Here is a 20,233-nt window from a genome sequence, read left to right on the forward strand (position 1 = left end):
GGAAACATTTACAAATTCTAAATGTATATTTGACACTAAGGACAGTGATGTATTCAGTCAACTGTCGAAGCTGGGTCTAATCATTATACGCCGCTGCGGTCGTTTCGGATCTGCCGCAAATGCTGTACAGTGATCACCAGGCTACTGCGCGATACGGAAACAACTTTTCTGCCTCCTCCTGGTCCTCCATTAGTGCAACAAGAGGGGAGACGACAACATCTATCGGCTTTGCATCCCTATCGTTCGCCTTAGCTAACTCATTCACCACTAGAACTGCCATGGCAGTCATCTTGATCGTTTTGAATTTTATATCTGCAATAACTTTGTTGAAAAAATAAATACAATCCTGCTGGTACCTGACTTTTCCTAAAAGTGTCAGTATTTTCATTTAAAATGTTTTTCATATAAATTACACACAAGGCAAAAAACAAAACAAATGAACATATTTACCTATTTCGGCCATAGACGGTCATATTGACCGCACTGAATTTCGCGGTATTATTATACCAATATACGCAACAATAAAATGTGGTAAAAAAATACACTAAACATATTCAACAACAAATCATTTAAATGTAATGATATTCAGAACAGAACAAGAATGAAAAAATAACTAAAGCCAAAATGAAATACTTTATAAGCGAAAGTGAAAGTAAGCGGCGTTGGGCTCACGTAACTCTAGAATCAAAATGTTTCAACATTTGCGATGTATTTGGATGGTAAACTATTCTTTATCATAGGCTTTGAACTTCACTCACGTTCCAATATCGACGGAAAAAATCATCCTCTTCATCCTCGTGTGTGTGTGTGTGTGTGTGTGTGTGTGTGTGTGTGTGTGTGTGTGTGTGTGTCGGCGGGCGCGATCAAACAGTGGAAACATGAAAACATAGGCTACTATTTTGTTCAGGGCATCTACGAATATTATTTATTTATAAATTATAAGTAAACTTGTTTAAATGTACAGTTTGGTGTTGTTTTGTTTTTAAAAGACATCCTAATACAATATGCATTAATCTCTCAATTGGGGATTTATCATTAAAGATATAGAGTTTTGAATAGCGATCAAAATGACCGCTTGCGGCAGTTCTAGTATGGAATTCTGGCACTTCTAGTGCTAGCGGAGTGAGCTGGAAAATCTAACTTTTCCTGAACCCCGTGGGGAGGAGGGCCACAACATCATGGCCTAACTAAACTTAGCAAACATTGTTCTTGCTCCGGCTTTAACTTCTGTATATTCGGCAGTTTTGCAACAACGGACCGAATAGCTTTTCTCACATCTTTCTCCGCTGCCATTACTCCAACTCAAACTGACGCACTACATCAACGTCATCGTTCTCAGCCACTCCCTCTGTTCGCTGATTGGTCCTACAAAAAAATTGATTTCTGGAAACCTAAGAATATACAGCAGTCCCAGACGTAGTACTGAAGGAAAATGAAATTGAGCGGAAGTACGTAGGAGGGCGGAGCCAGGCTACAGTCGAATGCCAGCTGGGCAAGATCAATCCTACTGCATTCCAGAAAGATCCATATATGATAACATTTTTATGATCAGAGACATTTTAGATTACTCAAAACTACATGAAGAGAATGTTGGCTTTCTGTTCCTAGATCAGGAGAAAGCATTCGATCGAGTGGATCATGGTTTTCTGTATGATACAATGACGGCTTTTGGGTTAGGAGATGGTTTTATGTCATGGATCAAACTCTTATACATGAATGCCTCTTGTGTCCTAAAAACAGGAGGTGGGTTAAGTAAACCAATGAGTTTGCTTAAAGGCATAAGACAAGGATGCCCACTGTCCGGTCAGTCATACGCTTTAGCAGCGGAACCACTCCTACGTGTGTTAAGAAAAGAACTGTCTGGACTAAAGGTGGATGGTTGCTGCAATGCGTTTAAGTTAACAGCATATGCAGACGACATAACTGTGATCGTGAAAGATCAAAGAGATATTGATGTTGTCATTCACAGTATCTCTTTATATGAGAGAGCGTCTTCTGCTAAACTGAACTGGAGTAAAACAGAAGCTTTTTGGTGCAATGAGAAAGAGTTGTAATGACAATGTAAAACCTGTTATCCCTGGAAATGTAAGGTGGGAAAAAGATGGATTTGAAGTTTTTAGGCATCTTTTTAGGTTCAGAAGTATACCAAAGAAAAAATTGGGAAGGTGTTAAAGATAAAATTTGTAATAGATTATTAAAATGGAATTGGATTGTACCTCAATTGTCATTCAGAGGGAGAGTACTGGTCATTAATAATCTTGCTGCCTCTATTTTATGGCATAAATTAATTGTGTTAAACCCACCAGATGGATTCATTAAGGAAATTCAGAGAGTGTTTGTTCGTTTATTTTGGATTGGACAACACTGGTTAAGAGAAGCAGTGCTGTATCTGCAGTTAAACGAAGGAGGTCAAGGCCTTATAGACATCAAGTCCAAGGTAGCCGCGTTCAGACTGCAGATTGTGAAAAGACTCCTATATAATCAGCCGCAGAACTGGACTGAAGTAGCTTGTGCTTTACTAAGAAGAGTGGGGCGGATGAACTTGGATAGACACCTTTTCTTAATGAATTTGAAGGAAGTAGATTTTAACGACTCTCTCCTTTTTATGCATCAGTCTTAAATGTGTGGCAAATAGTTATTGTTAAAAGAGAGCTGTCTGAAATAAGCCATGAGTGGGTGCTTGAAGAACGTCTCGGGTTACGTATGTAACCCTCGTTCCCTGAGTAGGGAACGAGACGCTGCATCGATACTCGATACTTTGGGGAATGCCCTCGGCATGACGCGTCTGAAGTCTGTAATGGAACTATTCCAATCTTGATTGGTGCTCGTCACTCATGACGTTGCATGTGACGGTGATCCGGAAGCTATAAAAGGACAACGGAACATAGCCGTATCAGCTTTTAAAGGGTCGAAGCAAGTCGTTCTCAGGAGCACGAAAAGTGAGGCCGAGAGATGCAGCGTCTCGTTCCCTACTCAGGGAACGAGGGTTACATACGTAACCCGAGACGTTCCCTTTCGTAAAGGGAACTCCCGCTGCATCGATACTCGATACTTTGGGGAACGAATACCCGCGCCGCCACACTGAGAGACCCTGCCCTGGTGTGAAGCAATCTGGCACACTCAAGACATGAGAACTTGTGAACCTGGTGTAGAGGACAGATCCAGACTGTAATGTTTGATGAAGGTGTGTGGGGAGGCCCAGCCAGCGGCATCACAGACCTCTTGAAGAGAAACCCCTGCTAGCAAGGCTCTAGAGGATGCCACTCCTCTGGTTGAGTGAGCTTTTATCAGGAGAGGTGAAGGCAGATTGCGCACCTCGTAAGCTGAAGAAATAGCCTCTACTATCCACTTGCTAATAGTCTGTTTGGAGACCGGGGAGCCCTTCTTGGATAATCCAAAACACACAAACAGCTGGTCCGACTTCCTCCAGCCCGAGGTCCTATGTACATAGGCCTCAAGAGCTCGGACCGGGCATAACAAGTGTAATTTAGCTTGATCAGCCGACACATGCGGTGGAGGATGAAAGGCCGGAAGGATTATAGACCGTGCCACATTCGTGGGCACCTTAGGCACGTAGCCAGGTCTAGGGTGGAGAATGGCTCTCACTCTGCCAGGAGAGAACTCGAGGCAAGAGGGAGCCACAGATAGCGCCTGCAGGTCGCCAACTCGTTTCAGGGAAGTAATAGCGAGCAGGAAGGCTACCTTAAAGGATAAAAATTTCTCAGACACCTTATCCAGGGGTTCGAAGGGTGCCAGGGATAAACCTTCGAGGACCACTGCCAGGTCCCACGTGGGGACCCTAGGCTGGATAGCAGGCCTCATCCTCCTGGCTCCACGAAGGAAACGAATTATGAGTGGGTGTGTCCCCAGCGTGCCCACCCCTAAAGGCGTGTGGAAGGCTGATATAGCCGCCACATAGACCTTAAGCGTGGACGGGGAGAGCCCGTCAGAGAAACGATTCTGGAGGAACTCCAGTACTGAAGCCACTGGGCAGTTAACTGGGTCCAACTGATGTTCTCTGCACCATAAAATAAAAATTTTCCATTTAAATGCATAAAGTTTCCTCGTGGAGGGGGCTCTAGAGTTTAGAATGGTCTCAACAACCTCGGTTGAGAGACCAGAATTTATGAATTGGTCCCCCTCAGGGGCCAATCCAGTAGCTTCCTGGGCTACAGCCAAGGGTGAAATATCATGACCTTGGGCTGAAGAGGGAGGACCATCCTGATCCGGATTCACCGCGGAAGGCCTGCCAGAAGGGCCCAGATTTTTGGAAGCCATATTTGGGCCTGTCAGTACAGGGCCACTAAGAGTAAGCTGATCCCGTACTGCTGAACCCTCTTGTACTCTAGAACCCCCGGGGGCAGAACAATCGGGGAAAGTATACACAGACATGGCCTCAACCATGTCTGTATCATGATATCCAGACCCAGCAGAGCTGGAAGAGCATGGGAGAGGTGGCGCAGAAGGTGGCCGTCCACATGAAGGGGAAACAGGTGCACCTCTGACACACCGACCTCCATCCCGGCTAAAGCCAACTTGGGGTGGAGTTCGAAATCCCCGGGCTGCAGCCCCTGCCTCGACAGGATGACTGCCCCCTCCTTGATCAGAGAGACCACCGACATAGTGTCTGTCAAAAATAGAACCTAATGGTCTCTCTGAAGTTTCCTCAGACCCTGTGTTTCCAACACAGGTACTAGGAGCAGGAACCATAACTTCCTCCCCATGATCAGAAAACGAGGGCATGTGCGCGTAACTCTGGTCATGCGGAGTGGGTTCCCTCTCGGGGAAAACCCATTGGTCCTGAGCCACTACTACAGGGCCCCCATGTACAGCAGGCCAAAGAATAGTATGTTGAACACTGCTGCCAGCGAGCCCACTCTTTGATAAGGTCACGTAGTGGTGGCCTGGCCTAGCTTGATATACATGACTATGGTAAGGAAGATGAGTGTCTGAGCTGGAGACAATTGTGCCTGCATCATGACTATAACCTACACCGTCCCCAGGAATCGGTTTCTCTGAAGAGGCAATGGTGATTTTTCCTATACTCTGAGCCATATTCCCGAGCACCTCACGAGACTCGGAACAACACCTCGGTGTTGAACCGTCTGCTCTAGTAGTCAATGGACAGGAATGAGGATGCCCTGAAGACTCCATGGAGCTAGGACAGTGACCATGCATTCCGAGGAGGTGCGGGGATACAATACTAGGCCGAATGGAAGAATCCGGAACTGATGTGCTTTTCCCCCAAAAGCAGATCTTGGAAACTTCCCGTGATGGGGTTAGAAGGGAATGAGGAGTTAAGGACCTTGTGGATCTATCACGACAGACCAGTCCTCGGAGCTGGTCTGACTGACAGTCGGAATCTTGAATCTGAACCCCCTCGGAGGTTGATCCATTACCCTGAGATCCGAAACAAGGCCCTACTCCCCTTCCCTCACAGGAACTATGAAGTACCGGCTGTAGAACCCGGGCTCCCGAAACCGAGGAAGAGCCCACCTTGAGGTTTCCTTTGTTAAGAGAGACTAGATTTCTTGTTCCAAGAACCAACCCTGCTCGGGGCTGGCAGACATGTGAACCACCCTTAGTAGATACTATTTGTATATTAACTGCACTGTAAGCAGGACCCTCCAGGCTATATTTTGAAGACCCCTCGGGGTGTCTAAATATGCTATTATGGGGACCAGTCCCTCGAGACTGGCCTTGGCTAAAGATGTTCAAATGGTTTCGGTGACCTGAAGCAGCAAACTGGCAGGGACTAACCGAAATATGCTCTCTACAGACCTCCTGAGAGGCAGCGAACTCGACAGGGCCGCAACGTTTCCGGGCAGATACTGCGATTTGTGTTCGCTGGAAGCCGATGTGTCCCGAAGCGCCCTCGGCGGCGGGAAGTAAACATCGATTTCCTAAGGGCTGTATAAGGGGGCGAGACTCCTGTACTCGCTCTCCTGGGGGAACGGCCATAAGGGTCTGCGTGTTACGACAAGACCTCTTAGTTGAAGCCATCTTAGCCCGAGAGACAGTCCTCAGACCTGTCCTCGATATAGAGGGCTTCATACGAGAATGTCTCTTCTGGCCCCAAGCCTTATACGGGGGGGCACGAGAGGAAACCTTCTCAAAATATGAGGAACTGGCGGCTGTCCCATGAGGCTGCCCCCTGGCAGCAACCCCATGAGACCTAGATTGACAACTGGGGATAGCTGACTGTCGCTCTGCCTCCTGAAACCTTTCGACAACGGTTCTTGCCGCGTCGCCAAAGAGGTCAGAAGGTGAAAGGGGGGCATCGAGAAGGAAAGCCCTGTCTTTCTCCTCGATCCCCAAGCGATTAAGCCATAAATGTCTCTCTGTGACGACTATTGCTGCCATAGAACGGCCAATAGCACGAGCCGTCTCTTTAATAATACGGAGAGATAAGTCAGCTACTCTACGAAATTCAGTAATACCGTTGAGTGAGACCTCCCAGTTATCATCCACCTCTTTGAGGAGGTCAGCCTGGTATGCCTGTAATAACCCCATCGTGTGTAGGCATGCACCGGCTCGACCCACCGCCATATAAGCTTTCCCTAACAAATTCGATGTACGAGATTTAGAGGGAAGTGTCTGAGCTATCAGGGGTGACGTAACGTCGGGGAGAAAATATTTCGCAAAATATTCCTCAACCCGAGGCATCAACCCATAACCATTCTCATTAGATTCCCTAATAGATGAGTAAATATATACATGGGGGGAAAATAATTGAGATGAACATGGATTTTCCCACGATCTCGATACCTCAGTATGAAGATCAGTAAAAAAGGGAAGGCTCTGACACAAAGATTGTGACTGGGTCTGCAGGAAGCGCTCATCCATTTTATTTTTCTTAGTCGCTTCCTGCTTATTATATGGCCATTCAACATTTAATTTAACCACTGCCCTGGTCACAACCTCCAGCAATTCCTCAATAACGGGAATATGGGGTGGCGAATCCCCATATCCACGTGATTCATTGTTGATAATATCTAACCCCTCGGAGCCAGATAAATCAAACGCTGTGTCTTTAACACGGTCGGAAGAAGCCGCATCGCGGGCTTCCGAACCGTGCGCGAGACCAGTGGAGCTGGTTAATAAACACTGAGAAAGGGTCGCAACCGTCTCAGTGTTATCTGCCAGCTCCACGTGCGAATCCCATGCATACAAGCGGCGCGCTGCCTCAACAGACGCGGGACCTGATGCACTGGAAACGCGAGCCTGATCTGATTGATCGAACAAGCTCAAACGGGAGCGGAGCTCTCTCATAGATAGCTGAAAACAGTTTGCACAGACAGCGCCCTCAAGCACTGCCCGTGCATGCTCCACTCCCAGACAAACAACACAAAACGAGTGCGTGTCACCCTCGCTCAGATAGCGCGAGCAAGGGGACGCACACCGCCTGAGTCGTTTCTCTATATTCGCCATATATATATTGAGATAGACAAACAACACCAAATAAGACAATACAGTCACACAGAACGCTTGCTGAAGACAGAAAGCTGATACGGCTATGTTCCGTTGTCCTTTTATAGCTTCCGGATCACCGTCACATGCAACGTCACGAGTGACGAGCACCAATCAAGATTGGAATAGTTCCATTACAGACTTCAGACGCGTCATGCCGAGGGCATTCCCCAAAGTATCGAGTATCGATGCAGCGGGAGTTCCCTTTACGAAAGGGAACCTTTGATTTATAATCCGCTTTTTTCCAGTGAGATGTTAAAATCTAAAGGTGTTTGCGCAAGCTTGGTTAAAGCAGGAATATGTAAAATATGCCATCTTCGGCAGAGGGACAAATGGATTTCTGCAGAAACACTGGCCTTGAAGATTGGTGTTCATTCTGTTAGGATTGTTGAAAGATTATTATCTGAGATGCAGGAGTTTTGTACTGTACCTGTGCAAGCAGAAACGGTTGAGACCGTATTCCCCAGCATCAGGGTGGGTGTAAATGTAGGAGACTGGCAGGAGGGGGATGAAGATTACTGTCTTTTACAACACCTGAGATTAGTCTCTTTGACACAATATCTAAGAAGGTTTTTTATCTTGTTTGTGTAAAATACTTAAATTTAAGAGCATTGCAAGATCTTCCAGAGACCAAATGGACTAATTTATTTGAATCAGGGGCCTCTCCGAAAGGATGTTGGAGGACGTTGTATAAGAAACCAATCGAGAAAAGAAGTGGAGATTTGCAATGGAGGATTTCTCATTGGATTTTAGCAACAAACCGTTATAAAGTTCATCTAAATCCTTTGCAAGGAGAAGAGTGTTTGTTTTGTGGGCTACCAGAAACAGTGTCTCATATATTTATTGAATGTTTCAGGCTAGCAGGAATTATGGGTGTGTTAAAAGACCTGAGTCATGATTTTGGTTTCATTTTTACAAATAGTTTTTTTATTTTTGCACCTCAAATAAAAGCAAAAGTGTCTTGATAAATGTTTTATTTGGTATGGCAAAAATGGCTATCTGGCTGACAAGAAAGAGAAAAATGCAGTTGAATAGCGAAAATGACCCTTTGGACATGTTCAGAGCTCTGGTAAAGAGTAGGCTGGTTATGGAGTATAAGTATTATGAACTGGTGAATGATACCGATTCTTTCTTCTACTTATGGGGGATTGAAAATGTTTTATGTAAACCCAACGAAGAGGGAGGATGCAATGTATTGCTGTAAAAGAAACTTTTTTTTTATGTTTTATTCTTTTTATGACTTTTTTTTATCTGGATATGCTATTTAATATTAAAGGAGCATTGCGTAAGTCATTTTCCATTTGAAAACAATACCGATTGCCGCTGCTTACTAATAATGGCTGCCGTGCCGTACGGATGTAAGCCCAAGTAGACGAGAACGCGCCGATTCGGGCCCGACTCCTCCACACACAATTGAGCCTACAGGCTGATAGAGGCAACCGTGGTGGACAGTCAAGGTGTCATTATTTTTATTACATCATGTTGGCTCATACATGTACAAATGAAAACTCTATCTTAAAGATTTTTTAAGTAAAAACCTACACATAGCCCCTTTAATGTAGAAATGTGTTAAAGGAGTATACAGTTGTGGTATAGATTGTAATTAAAGAGATGTTAAAAGTCAAAGTCTCTCTCTCTCTCTCTCTCTCTCTCTCTCTCTCTCTCTCTCTGCTCGTTCTCTCAGTATTAACAATGTAAAAATTAAATTATACTTTTTATATTTATTCTTGATTTATGATGCTCTTACATAATTGCATTTTATTAAAAAAAAGTACAATATTTTTACAATAAAATATTGCAACTTTATAATGGGTCTTATTCAGCAACTGATACATTTTTAACTGACTGATTTATAGTTCCCCACCGTAACAATTGTGACCAAGAATAATTCTCATGCTTTCACTAACTTAAAATATTTAAAAGGCATGCAGTTTGTTTCTTCATGAGTTTGTAAATATATAAATACAAATATGTATAAATATGTCTGCTCACTTTGCTGTGAACAGTGTAGTAGTAATCAATTTCCCATCATGCTGAAATATCTGGTTGTAAAGCTCTTATAAGACGATACAAATATTTATGGTTAATATTGCCTTTGTATCCAACAAATGAATATTTAGCTTGATCATTAAAAAAAAAATACAACAAAAATGACAATCTTTCATTTTTTAATCTTAAATTTTATTGAATGGACTATTTATGTCTGATGAGTTAAGGAAAGGTAAGGAAACACACTTTTTAATATTATGCATTTTGCAAAACAGTCTTGAGTAGCTCAAATGCAAATTACTGAATACATGGAAAGTCCTAAAGCGTATGGCTACTTAGTTCTAAAATTATGAAAAATATAGTTTTCCATTTTTATCCAGAAAGGAAACCTATTCACATATACCTTATTTCCTAAAGAGTGAAGGAAAGAGTGTAAAGAATTGCGAATATATTCTCATTCAGTGTCCATCACTTGAACAGATTCATCCACAACATCCAGTGGTAATGGAATAACTGTTTTTGTGAGCACAGCAGTAGTGCCTGGCTTGTATCTGTAGGTACCCTCCCTGGTGATTTAGAAGAAAGAGAGAAAATGTTTTTGAATGTTAAGAGATTTTATGAATAAATATGTGCAGTTGTAAACTCAGAAGGTTATTAAAAGAGGATTGATCAGGATGAGAGTTGATTAGGGGTATATTCCAGAAAGCAGGTCGTGCATAAGTTTACGTGGTAAATATATATACAAGTAAATATATAGCAATATATAGTATTATAATGAAACCTTAACATTCGGTTTTATTAAAAATGTCAACAAATTTATTGTCTTTAGTAAATCCTGACAGTGTTTTTTTTTAACCCCAAAAATCTGGCCCTATGTTTACTAAAAAATGACATAGAATAGTTCACAAGGCAAGGCAAGGCAAGGCAAGGCAAGTTTATTTATATAGCACATTTCATACACAATGGCAATTCAAAGTGCTTTACATAGAAGAAATTAAAATAATAAAAAGAAATAAGAATAATTAAAACAGTTTAGAAAAATAAAAAATAAAATACAGTACAGATAGTCGGACGAACATTGGCACAGTGCTCATTCAGTAAATGCATAGCTAAACAGATGTGTTTTGAGTCTGGATTTGAAAGTGACTACTGTAGGAGCACATCTGATTTCTTCTGGAAGCTGGTTCCAGCTGCGGCTGGCATAATAGCTAAAAGCAGACTCGCCATGCTTAGAGTGAACCCTTGGTATTTCTAGCTGATGTGATCCTAGTGATCTGAGTGATCTGTTGGGTTTATATTCAGTGAGCATATCTGCAATATATTGAGGTCCAAGGCCATTGAATGATTTATATACTAGTAATAATACTTTAAAATCAATCCTAAATTTAACTGGGAGCCAGTGTAAAGACCTGAGGACTGGTGTGATATGTTCATATTTTCTGGTTCTGCTCAGAATCCTGGCGGAAGCATTCTGTATGAGCTGCAACTGTCTTATGGTCTTTTTGGGAAGGCCAGTGAGGAGTCCATTACAATAATCCACCCTGCTGGTGATGAAAGCATGCACAAGTTTCTCTAAGTCTTGTCTGGAAACAAAGCATCTAATTCTTGCAATGTTTTTCAGATGATAGTATGCTGATTTAGTTATTGCTTTGACATGACTACTGAAACTAAGGTCTGACTCTAGTGTCACACCAAGATTCCTGACTTGATGTTTAGTTGTTTGACCCCTAGAGTGAAGGTATGCATTCACCTTGAGAACTTCATCTTTGTTTCCAAACGCAATGACTTCAGTTTTGTCTTTGTTTAACTGAAGAAAGTTTTGACACATCCAACTGTTGACTTCATCAATGCATTGGCACAGGGAGTCAATGGGGCTGTAATCGTTAGGCGATAGGGCTAAGTAGAGCTGTGTGTCGTCTGCATAGCTGTGGTAAGCAATTTGGTTCTTTCTCATTATTTGGCTCATTGGGAGCATATACAGGTTGAACAGGAGTGGCGCCAGAATTGAGCCTTGAGGGACTCCGCATGTCATGGATGTCCACTCAGACTTATGGTCTCCTATACTCACATAATAACCTCTCCCATCAAAGTATGACCTGAACCATTTTAGGACTATCCCAGAAAGCCCCACCCAGTTTTCCAGCCTGTCAAGAAGTATGTTATGATCGACAGTGTCAAATGCAGCACTGAGGTCGAGTAGTACCAGCACCGATAATTTGCCTGAATCAGTATTTAAGCGAATATCGTTTATTATCTTAATGAGCGCCGTCTCTGTGCTGTGGTGTGGTCGGAAACCAGATTGAAAATTGTCAAAGTATCCATTCGAGCATAGGAATTTGTTCAGCTGATTGAAGACAACTTTTTCAATGATCTTGCCTATGAAAGGAAGATTTGAGATCGGTCTATAGTTGCTTAATATGGTCTTATCCAGATTGCTCTTTTTCAGGAGGGGCTTGACAACTGCAGTTTTCAGGGAGTTTGGAAAACTCCCAGAGAGAAGTGAGGCATTTACCACTTCTAGGAGCTCTGCTTCTAAACTGTTTAACACACTTTTGAAAAATGATGTGGGAAGTGTGTCAAGAGCGCAGGTTGATGTTTTAAGGTGCTGTACTGTTTCTTCCAAAATTTTGCCATCAATTTCTTTGAAATCAGACATAGTAACTACTTTCTCAGGCGGTTTGATCTGTCTGACCCCAGGGCAACTCAAGGATGTGCTGATCACCTTTCTGATATTATTGATTTTCTCAGAGAAGAAAGAAGCAAACTCACTGCACTTGTTGTCTGAGAGCATTTCACTGGGAATCTGGCTTGGGGGGTTTGTCAGTCTCTCTACAGTAGCAAAAAGAGTGCGTGTGTTGTTTAAATTACTGTTTATAATATTTGAGAAGAAAGTCTGTCTAGCTTTGCCTAGTTCCCTATTAAAAGCATGAAGGCTGTCTTTGTAGATGTTATAATGGACTACAAGTTTTGTCTTCCGCCACATGCGCTCTGCTTTTCTGCATTGTCTTTTCATATTTTGCACTGCTGTTGAGTTTCTCCAAGGTGCTTTTTGTCTGCCATTCTTCTTCCTGACTTTAACAGGAGCAATATCATCAATTACACTTTTAACTTTTGAGTTAAAAGAATCAAGGAGAAAATCAATAGAGTCTGCACATATGCTTGGTGTTAAAGATATGGCCTTCATAAATAGTACACTAGTGTTCTCATTTAAGCATCTCTTCTTGACAGACACAGATCTAGCTTCAGTGGCAGGAGAGATCAATATATCAAAGAAAATACAGAAATGATCAGACAGTGCTACATCCTTAATAACAATCGATGAAATGTTTAGACCCTTACTGATAAGTAAATCTAGAGTGTGTCCACGATTGTGTGTGGGTCCATGAACATGCTGAGTCAGGTCAAAAGTTTTTAAAACAGTTTTGATTTCTTTAGCCATGTTGTTTTCTGCACTATCTATGTGGATGTTAAAATCTCCAGCAATGGCAAAACAGTCAAACTCTGATGTAATTGCTGATAACAGTTCTGTAAAATCCTCAGCAAAGGCTGGAGAGTATTTTGGAGGCCTGTAAATAATGATAAGTAAAATGCGTGGAGCACCTTTTAACACAATACCCAGATATTCGAAAGACGGGTAATTCCCAAGTGATATTTGCTTACATTGATAGACATCTTTAAAAAGAGCAGCTAGACCCCCACCTCTCTTAACAGCTCTGCAGACACTCATAAAAGTAAAGTTCGGAGGGGCTGCTTCATTGAGGACTGTTGCACTGCAGCTGTCTTCAAGCCAGGTTTCAGTTAGAAGCATAAAATCCAGGTTGTTTGTGGTTATTAAGTCGTTGACTAGAAGTGATTTATTTTTAAGTGAGCGAATGTTTAAAAGTGCTAACTTAACAGACTTACTTTTCCCCACAGCAATATTAGTTTGACGTGTAATAGGCATCAGATTAGTTGGGTTTGCTGTACGGCTATTGAAGGCCTTAGACTTTCTATCTTGTAATAAAACAGCAATAGAGAAAGATACAGGCACACTGGGTTCCCGTTTGTTTTGTAAACATTTGAGAAAGTTACTGTTATCAAAACGGGGACCCGACACACATCACTGAGAGCTGGTATCAGTTGTTTTTGGTTCACCTCGAGCAGATGGAGGAGGGTGTGGGCCCTGGCGTTGTGGCAGAGGCCGAAGAGCTCTCACAGGAGGGGGAGGGCGAGCTGGGCCCGCAGGCTTTGGTGCAGGCTTTGGTGCGGGTGGTTGCGGTGCCTGTCTTTTTTTGGTTGGTATCTGGAGGCTTGCAGCAAAAGAGTGGGATAGTCTGGTTCCAGCATACACCAGTTCTTCCATTTTCTGTGAGAAGCACAAAAGTGGAGTTGCTGGGGAGAGAGAGAGTGTATCTGGTGAAAGGGGCTGTTGCTCTGGTGTTATAGGAGGTTGTGATATGCTGACCTGGCTTCCCTGGCTGTTTTCCAGGAAGTCGTCCTTGGGAGTTGAATCTTCAAGCAGTTCTGATATGTCTGTCTGTGGTGAGCTCTGTGGGCAGGGCTCAGCTGAGATTGTGTCCGTGAGCACAGGTTGTTGTGGCGGAGTGGTGTTATCATGTCCATTTTGCTGCTGAAGTGAAGTTCCGTGGTCATTCATACTGTGTCCAGGTGTGTGTGTGCTGTTCAGATTGAGTTTATTGGCACACACTGCAGAAGGATGATTGATGGAGAAGTAGATGTTGTCCTTTAACACTCTTGAACCAAGTTTGTTTGGGTGATGGCCATCCCGATGAAAAAGTTGTCTCTGACTCCAGAAAAGATTGAAATTGTCAATGAAGTTCACTCCTTTTATATTGCAGGTTTTTTGCAGCCATGTATTTAGCCCAAGCAACCGTGAAAACCTGTTTGTTCCTCTTGCTGGGAGAGGTCCACTGATGAATGTTTGAACTTTCAGTCTTTTAAGTGTTTCAAAAAGTTCATTGAAATCCTTCTTAAGGAGTTCTGACTGCTCTTTATGAATATCATTCTTCCCCACATGTATGATGAGTCGATTTGCACACTTATGTTTCCTCAGAATGTTCTGAAGTTCCCTGTTTACATCAGAAGTTGTTGCTTGTGGAAGGCAGCACGTAGTTGTATCCCTGCCGGTAATGTTTCTGATTATGGAGTCCCCCACTATCAGAGTCCTGGGCTCGGCTGCGCTCTGAGCTGAGTGCCGCTGTCTGCTCGACCTTGAGCGCCAGTTAGCATCAGTGTTAGCTACGGGCCCATTCAGTCTGTGTTCGATCACATTCATCACATTTGGGGATTCCTCATTTACATTCATTAGCACTTCAAAACTGTTCTCAAGATGTATAGGCGGTGGTAGGAGGCCAGTGTTTGCAATCCTTGTCAGAGCTGTATCTGGGGTAGAGGATGCTACTGCGGCAATATGTGTTGCTCGTGACAATCTGATGTCTCGAGTGCCTTTTGGTCTCGCTCCCTGTTTGTGCCATCGATTAGTAAGTCGATCGGCTTGTTTCTCTACCTGTCGAGGAGCACTAGTTTCATGGGACTCACCGGTATGCTGAGGGTGTCCATGACGAGGCTCTGTTGTGTGCTCCGTCTGGTTTGGTGGTCCCGTTAGTAACTTTGTTTCAAGAACTGCAATCCTTTGTAAAAGTCTGTGGCAGTTAGTGCAGCAAGTAGATTCCAGAAGAGGCATTTTCTCTTATCCTTGTAGGCAGTTTTGTTTTCCTTTCCCGGAATGTAAGCTGGTCGGGTAAAAGAATTCTCAGTTTTTGTAGTAATCCAAACTTTTTCGTATGAGCACTGTGCTGATTTGCTGAAGTTAAAATTAGTTGATAAAAGGAAATAAAATAAAGGAAATAAAATATAAAAAAAATAGGAGATAAAATGTAAAAGCGATAGAGCAAAGCGCGGAGCAGTAGGCAAGAGCGTCCGAACAGTAGCTGAGCAGGAAGTCAAGTAAGTGAATAGAGAGTGCTGAAGGGATGACATTTTGTAGACCAAAACCCAGAAATGAGTTAGCATTTTAGCACTTCTGGTTCCACCGTCCTGAAGTCAATAGATTTTTAAAGTTTTGTTTTTTTTTGCCAGAAATAAGGTCTGTGGCTAGGGTTAGGGATTAGGGTTATCATTGCAATTTTTTAAAAAGTTTTTACTTGTCTTGAAAAAGGCATTGCTAACAAGTGGCTTTGTGAATGGGACTACAAAGGTTGTCAGGGACATTAAATGTCATCACACTGTACTGGAAAAATCATCTACTCGCTAGTTGGAAATTGTCAATGTGTTGGAAGCTAGTGATGGTGAAGCTGAGGTCCTGCGATGTGGTGTAGTTTGTTTATAGCCTTCTGGCAATTGTATTTATAGGCTTCAGATTTAAAAGTTGTTAATTTGTGAAGATTATCATGATGAACAAAAAGTGTAAGAATCTTCTTTTTTTTTTTTTCACAGAGCTTATTTTCTGCAATAATACAAAAAAGCCAATGAAAATGTCCTATTGAGTTTTTGTTGAGGGAACCAGGGTGATGCTAACTTCTGGGTTGGCCAACAAAAATAATAATAAATGTAATCAACCAAGAGTTCGGAGTAACCCTGCTTTCTGGAAAACCCAGGAAAATGGATACATTGAAACAAATTCTCATTTTAAAATGATGAAGAATTAATGTTACTGCATTCTTCCACATTACACTTCCACATTCATCGTACCTCAGTCCTTTCTGAACAGGCTGGTCATATCCCCTCAGATAATCCACAGCTTTCTCTGTGATCACACATAGGTCTACATTGCTGCCAGAACCAAGGTCACAGAAGATGCCTGCAGTGATGGCATCTCTCACCAGCTGCTTTCCTTCCTCTAGCTTTACATTTCCCAAGCGTTTATGTAGGTGTGGAATTGACAAGAACAAATACAGAACGTGTGTTTGGGAAGTGGGATTCAACAATAAAGATTACATTGAGGGTAAGAAGCAAAGAATAAAAATAAATGTCAGATTGAATTTGGTAAAAGTAAGATCAAACATGCTTGCTTGACACACGAGAATGATTGAGGATCATTCATTGAGCTTCTGCAGGGACCAATGAGGTCTGTTCTCGAGCGTCAAGCAACTTCCCTTTTGAAGGGCCCTCAGGGGTCCGTAGACCCCTAGTTAAAATGCAAATGTAACTGCAATAACAGCATATACAATACCATGTTGGAAAATATCAATAAGAATGTCTTAACAGTTGTCTGACCTCCATATTTGGCTTGTAACGATCTTCAAATACAGAAATGGCAGCAGCTGCTCCAGACCCTGTAATATATAGTTTTGATAAATAAGTGCAGAAAAAACATGTTTGATTGTGTTCATTCAAATAAAGGGGATAAAGTACCCATGGTAAGGAAAGGAAGCTTATCATAGGAACCATGAGGGTAGACGCTATAGAGCTGTGGGCCGTTAATATCCACACCTCCCACAATTAGAGAAGAACCAATGTGCCCCTGATACCTACAAAAAAAAAAAGGGAAACAGTCAGCCCTAGTCCTGGACCTGGATAATATATATTTAAATAGCTCTTTAAGATACACTAATATTATCAGTTAACTAGTGAGCAATATCTTAAATAAAGAAAGAATGATGTATTTTGATGTATCAATCACTTTGCCTTAATCACTTAAATCAGATTGAACGACTATGACACTTTCACCTGAACAGCATCTGTTTGAGCTGTCGGGTCACCATGGCCACAAGAGGAGGTCGTCCTGTGCTCAGCGAATGCAGTTCTACATTTGAAGACATCATCTGAGTAGTGACCTCAGCATCAGCAGCAACACCCGCACCACAACAGCTATTGTGGTAAGAAGAACCAAAGAAAAAGAAAACAATAAAAACAGGCACTATAAAATTTAGTTTAGATAGAGACTTGAACTATGATGATGAGCAACCAAAAGATTCACTCACTAGATTTTGGGAGCTATGTAGTGGATTTTCATGCAGTTTTTATCAGCTACGACCATATCATCCGTGGCTCTGGTGTCTGCACCTAAAATCACTCCATCCTAAAATAGAATCCATTTATTTTTTGGTTTATTATAACTAAATATTACATACCATCATATTAATTTAATATAGCTAAGTTTATTTGCAATTACTTGAATTACAATATAGACTTAAATGATATGGAAATGAATTACAACATAGACTTAAATTATAAATATTTAATCAGTAATTAACAACACAAATCATGCTTTTGCAGCGTCAAAACAGACTTTGAATATCAGGCCAGCAATGGTGGTGCCAGTCTTCCTGGCGTTTGGTGCACTGTAACCCTTCTCTGATAAATTTGCTTCCAGAACAGCATTTCTATAAATGAATAAACAAACAGATACAATACAATTAAAAGATATGGCATTATTAAGTTAGGCCTACTTTTTGTTACTATTATGTTGTTTTAGGAGTAGGCCATGTTTAGGGGAGAGCGGGGGACAACCTAACGCTTTTGGACTTTCTCAGTTTGTGTAAATCTACTTATGGTTCAGAGTATTTATTTTTCCCCACATTAATTTCCCACATGTCTAGTACAATTATGTGTTTTTGTTTTATTAATACAGTATATACTTTTTTCTTGATATAGCCTGAAAAATGGAAGTGAAATGTGACAACATGCCCCATAGGTGGGGTACATAACATGTGAGGGGCACATTGTAACATGACATATGGCAGCTTAAAATGTTATCTGATCTAATAAAAAAATATATACAAAACAAACTAAAATATTTTCTAAATAAAATACAATTAAAAAACTTTTTCATATAAAATAATGGCAATTTTTAATAATTAAATATAAACTCATTTTTGAGTTTTGACCACGAACACATGAAAACACAGCTATACAACATAGTTCAAAACAAATAAATAATTAGTAATTTCTGGACATTGACTCTCAGTCTTTATTCACCCTTTTCTCACGTTTTCTCAATAAAATTAATAAAAGTATAGAATATAATAGCATATTTCTAACGCAGTGTGACAACATGCCCCCGCCTGCACAACTGGGATTTAAACCCTGCTAGTGTCTTCTGCTAGTTAGCGAAGCATTAAAGAACTATCTCAACTGTTAAATAACATCTTGGAGATTAAAATAATATTAGATTTGTCTTATTTTAAATAAACACAAAAAAATAGAGATGAAAAATTAACTTAAGTAAGAAATTTACTTTTGCTATGGTTTAATAAATGTCTATGAATAGGCCCTATCTTCCAAAAAGAAAATAATTTTGGCGGATTTTTTTTTTCTATATAGTGTTGTTGATATGGCAACTAGTAAATAAACAAAGTTCCGTCATCCTAGCATGTGCGGAAGTATTTAAAACAAGCGTGTTACAACTAACCCCGCGTTAGGTTGTGCCCCGCGCTCCCATACTCATTCATGTGTCAAAACACTTTGATGTTTTGCAATCGTTTTGGCTTCGTCAGCATATTAGCGCTTGGCAATCAATGTAAATTGTAGTAATGTCTTGATCATATTATTTATTGTTTACGTCTTGATCATGTTGTTATAGATGTCTCACCTGCGTGTGTTCTCAAAAGAGAATCCTCCGGTCGGCGTCTTTGTCGATGTGTGCAGCATCTTTCACCTGCACACTGTATAATATGTAAAGTATGGCTCTAACACTCAGCTTTGGGTAAAGCTCTTTCTGATCACCGCTTTTGAACGTTTACTCGCTTCAGCTTTACACAAAGAGTCGGTGCGTCGGCACTTTTAACGCCCCAAACTGCAGAAGTTCCTTCTTTCACTTTCACTTCTGACACATGATCGCTTCTCTAGGCCATTCAGTCGAATGAAGCAGTTACTCTAACCGAACGGTTAGGGGTTAGGCCTATTTGTGCATACAAATAGGTAAGTCTATTTTCTTGTAAGAAAGTTTTATTCTATTATTGATCTATTTAATCTGGCCAATTTACAGTTTTTCTCAATTGTTTACACACAAATTCTGGTACTTGAGACACAATGAGCACAACATGTAACTCATTCACCAACCCCCTGAACCAATTCTGCTAAACTACAAGTACAATTCCTGCTTTACACTCAGATTGCAGATCTAAAACACACTTTTTTCAAAACACTACACACAATTCTCTGCTTTTGGCACAATTTTCATGCAGAAAATATCTTGTTTTCACAAGGAACACACTGCCATTCAGATCCACACACTGACTCATCACATGGGCAAACACCCGTCACACAGTTTTACAATTAGCAATCAGAGCTTTAGCATGAAAGGGCCACAGGTGAGCTCTTCAATGGAGCAAAGGATGACAACACTGGATTTTTTTTTTTTTTTTACTGTAACTGTATACAGTAAATTCTTCTGTTGTTTTGTATGTAGACCACTGTACTGTATGTACAACTTTGTGTTGGTTGGGATGTACACTGTGTACATTGTTTTTGTGGGAAAAATAAAATATATTTGTTACCATGTATTTGTGTGTTCTGAGTATAAAAACAATATTCTCAAATATTTAACAACACACTTATGTATGTACTGTCTGTAGAAAGTGTAACACTGAGAAAAAAAAAAAGGCCTAAATCATTATGATGAATGGAGAAGAAGTGTTTTCCATTCACCATAGTGTTTTACACTGAGCACATCAGTGTTCAACTGGTTCTTATAAATGTCTATTCATATGATGGTTTGTGTGTGTCATTTGAGAAGAAATAACATTGTTTTGAATGTAAAGTTTCATTTTGCAGGAGAATTGAGGGGTTTTGCCCATTGTGTGTGTGTTTTTGGATTTGTGTGTAGAGTTCT

The 20,233-nt window shown here is 41.3% G+C and overlaps 1 protein-coding gene across 1 annotated transcript; it reads right to left on the bottom strand.

The window, feature by feature from the left end:
• Positions 1-9,199: 9,199 nt before the first annotated feature.
• Positions 9,200-19,227, bottom strand: LOC308688230 (proteasome subunit beta type-7-like). The gene is made up of 8 exons (XM_081361170.1): positions 18,992-19,227; positions 17,690-17,783; positions 17,382-17,479; positions 17,128-17,268; positions 16,813-16,928; positions 16,675-16,733; positions 16,150-16,301; positions 9,200-10,025 (listed from the first exon to the last, which is right to left on the bottom strand). The coding sequence occupies exons 1-8, from the start codon at positions 19,048-19,050 to the stop codon at positions 9,914-9,916; spliced, it is 831 nt and encodes a 276-aa protein (XP_081217296.1). The 5' UTR covers positions 19,051-19,227; the 3' UTR covers positions 9,200-9,913.
• Positions 19,228-20,233: the final 1,006 nt, after the last annotated feature.

Source organism: Scardinius erythrophthalmus (genome assembly GCF_964197995.2).
Source record: "Scardinius erythrophthalmus genome assembly, chromosome: 1".
Lineage (NCBI taxonomy): Eukaryota > Metazoa > Chordata > Actinopteri > Cypriniformes > Leuciscidae > Scardinius > Scardinius erythrophthalmus.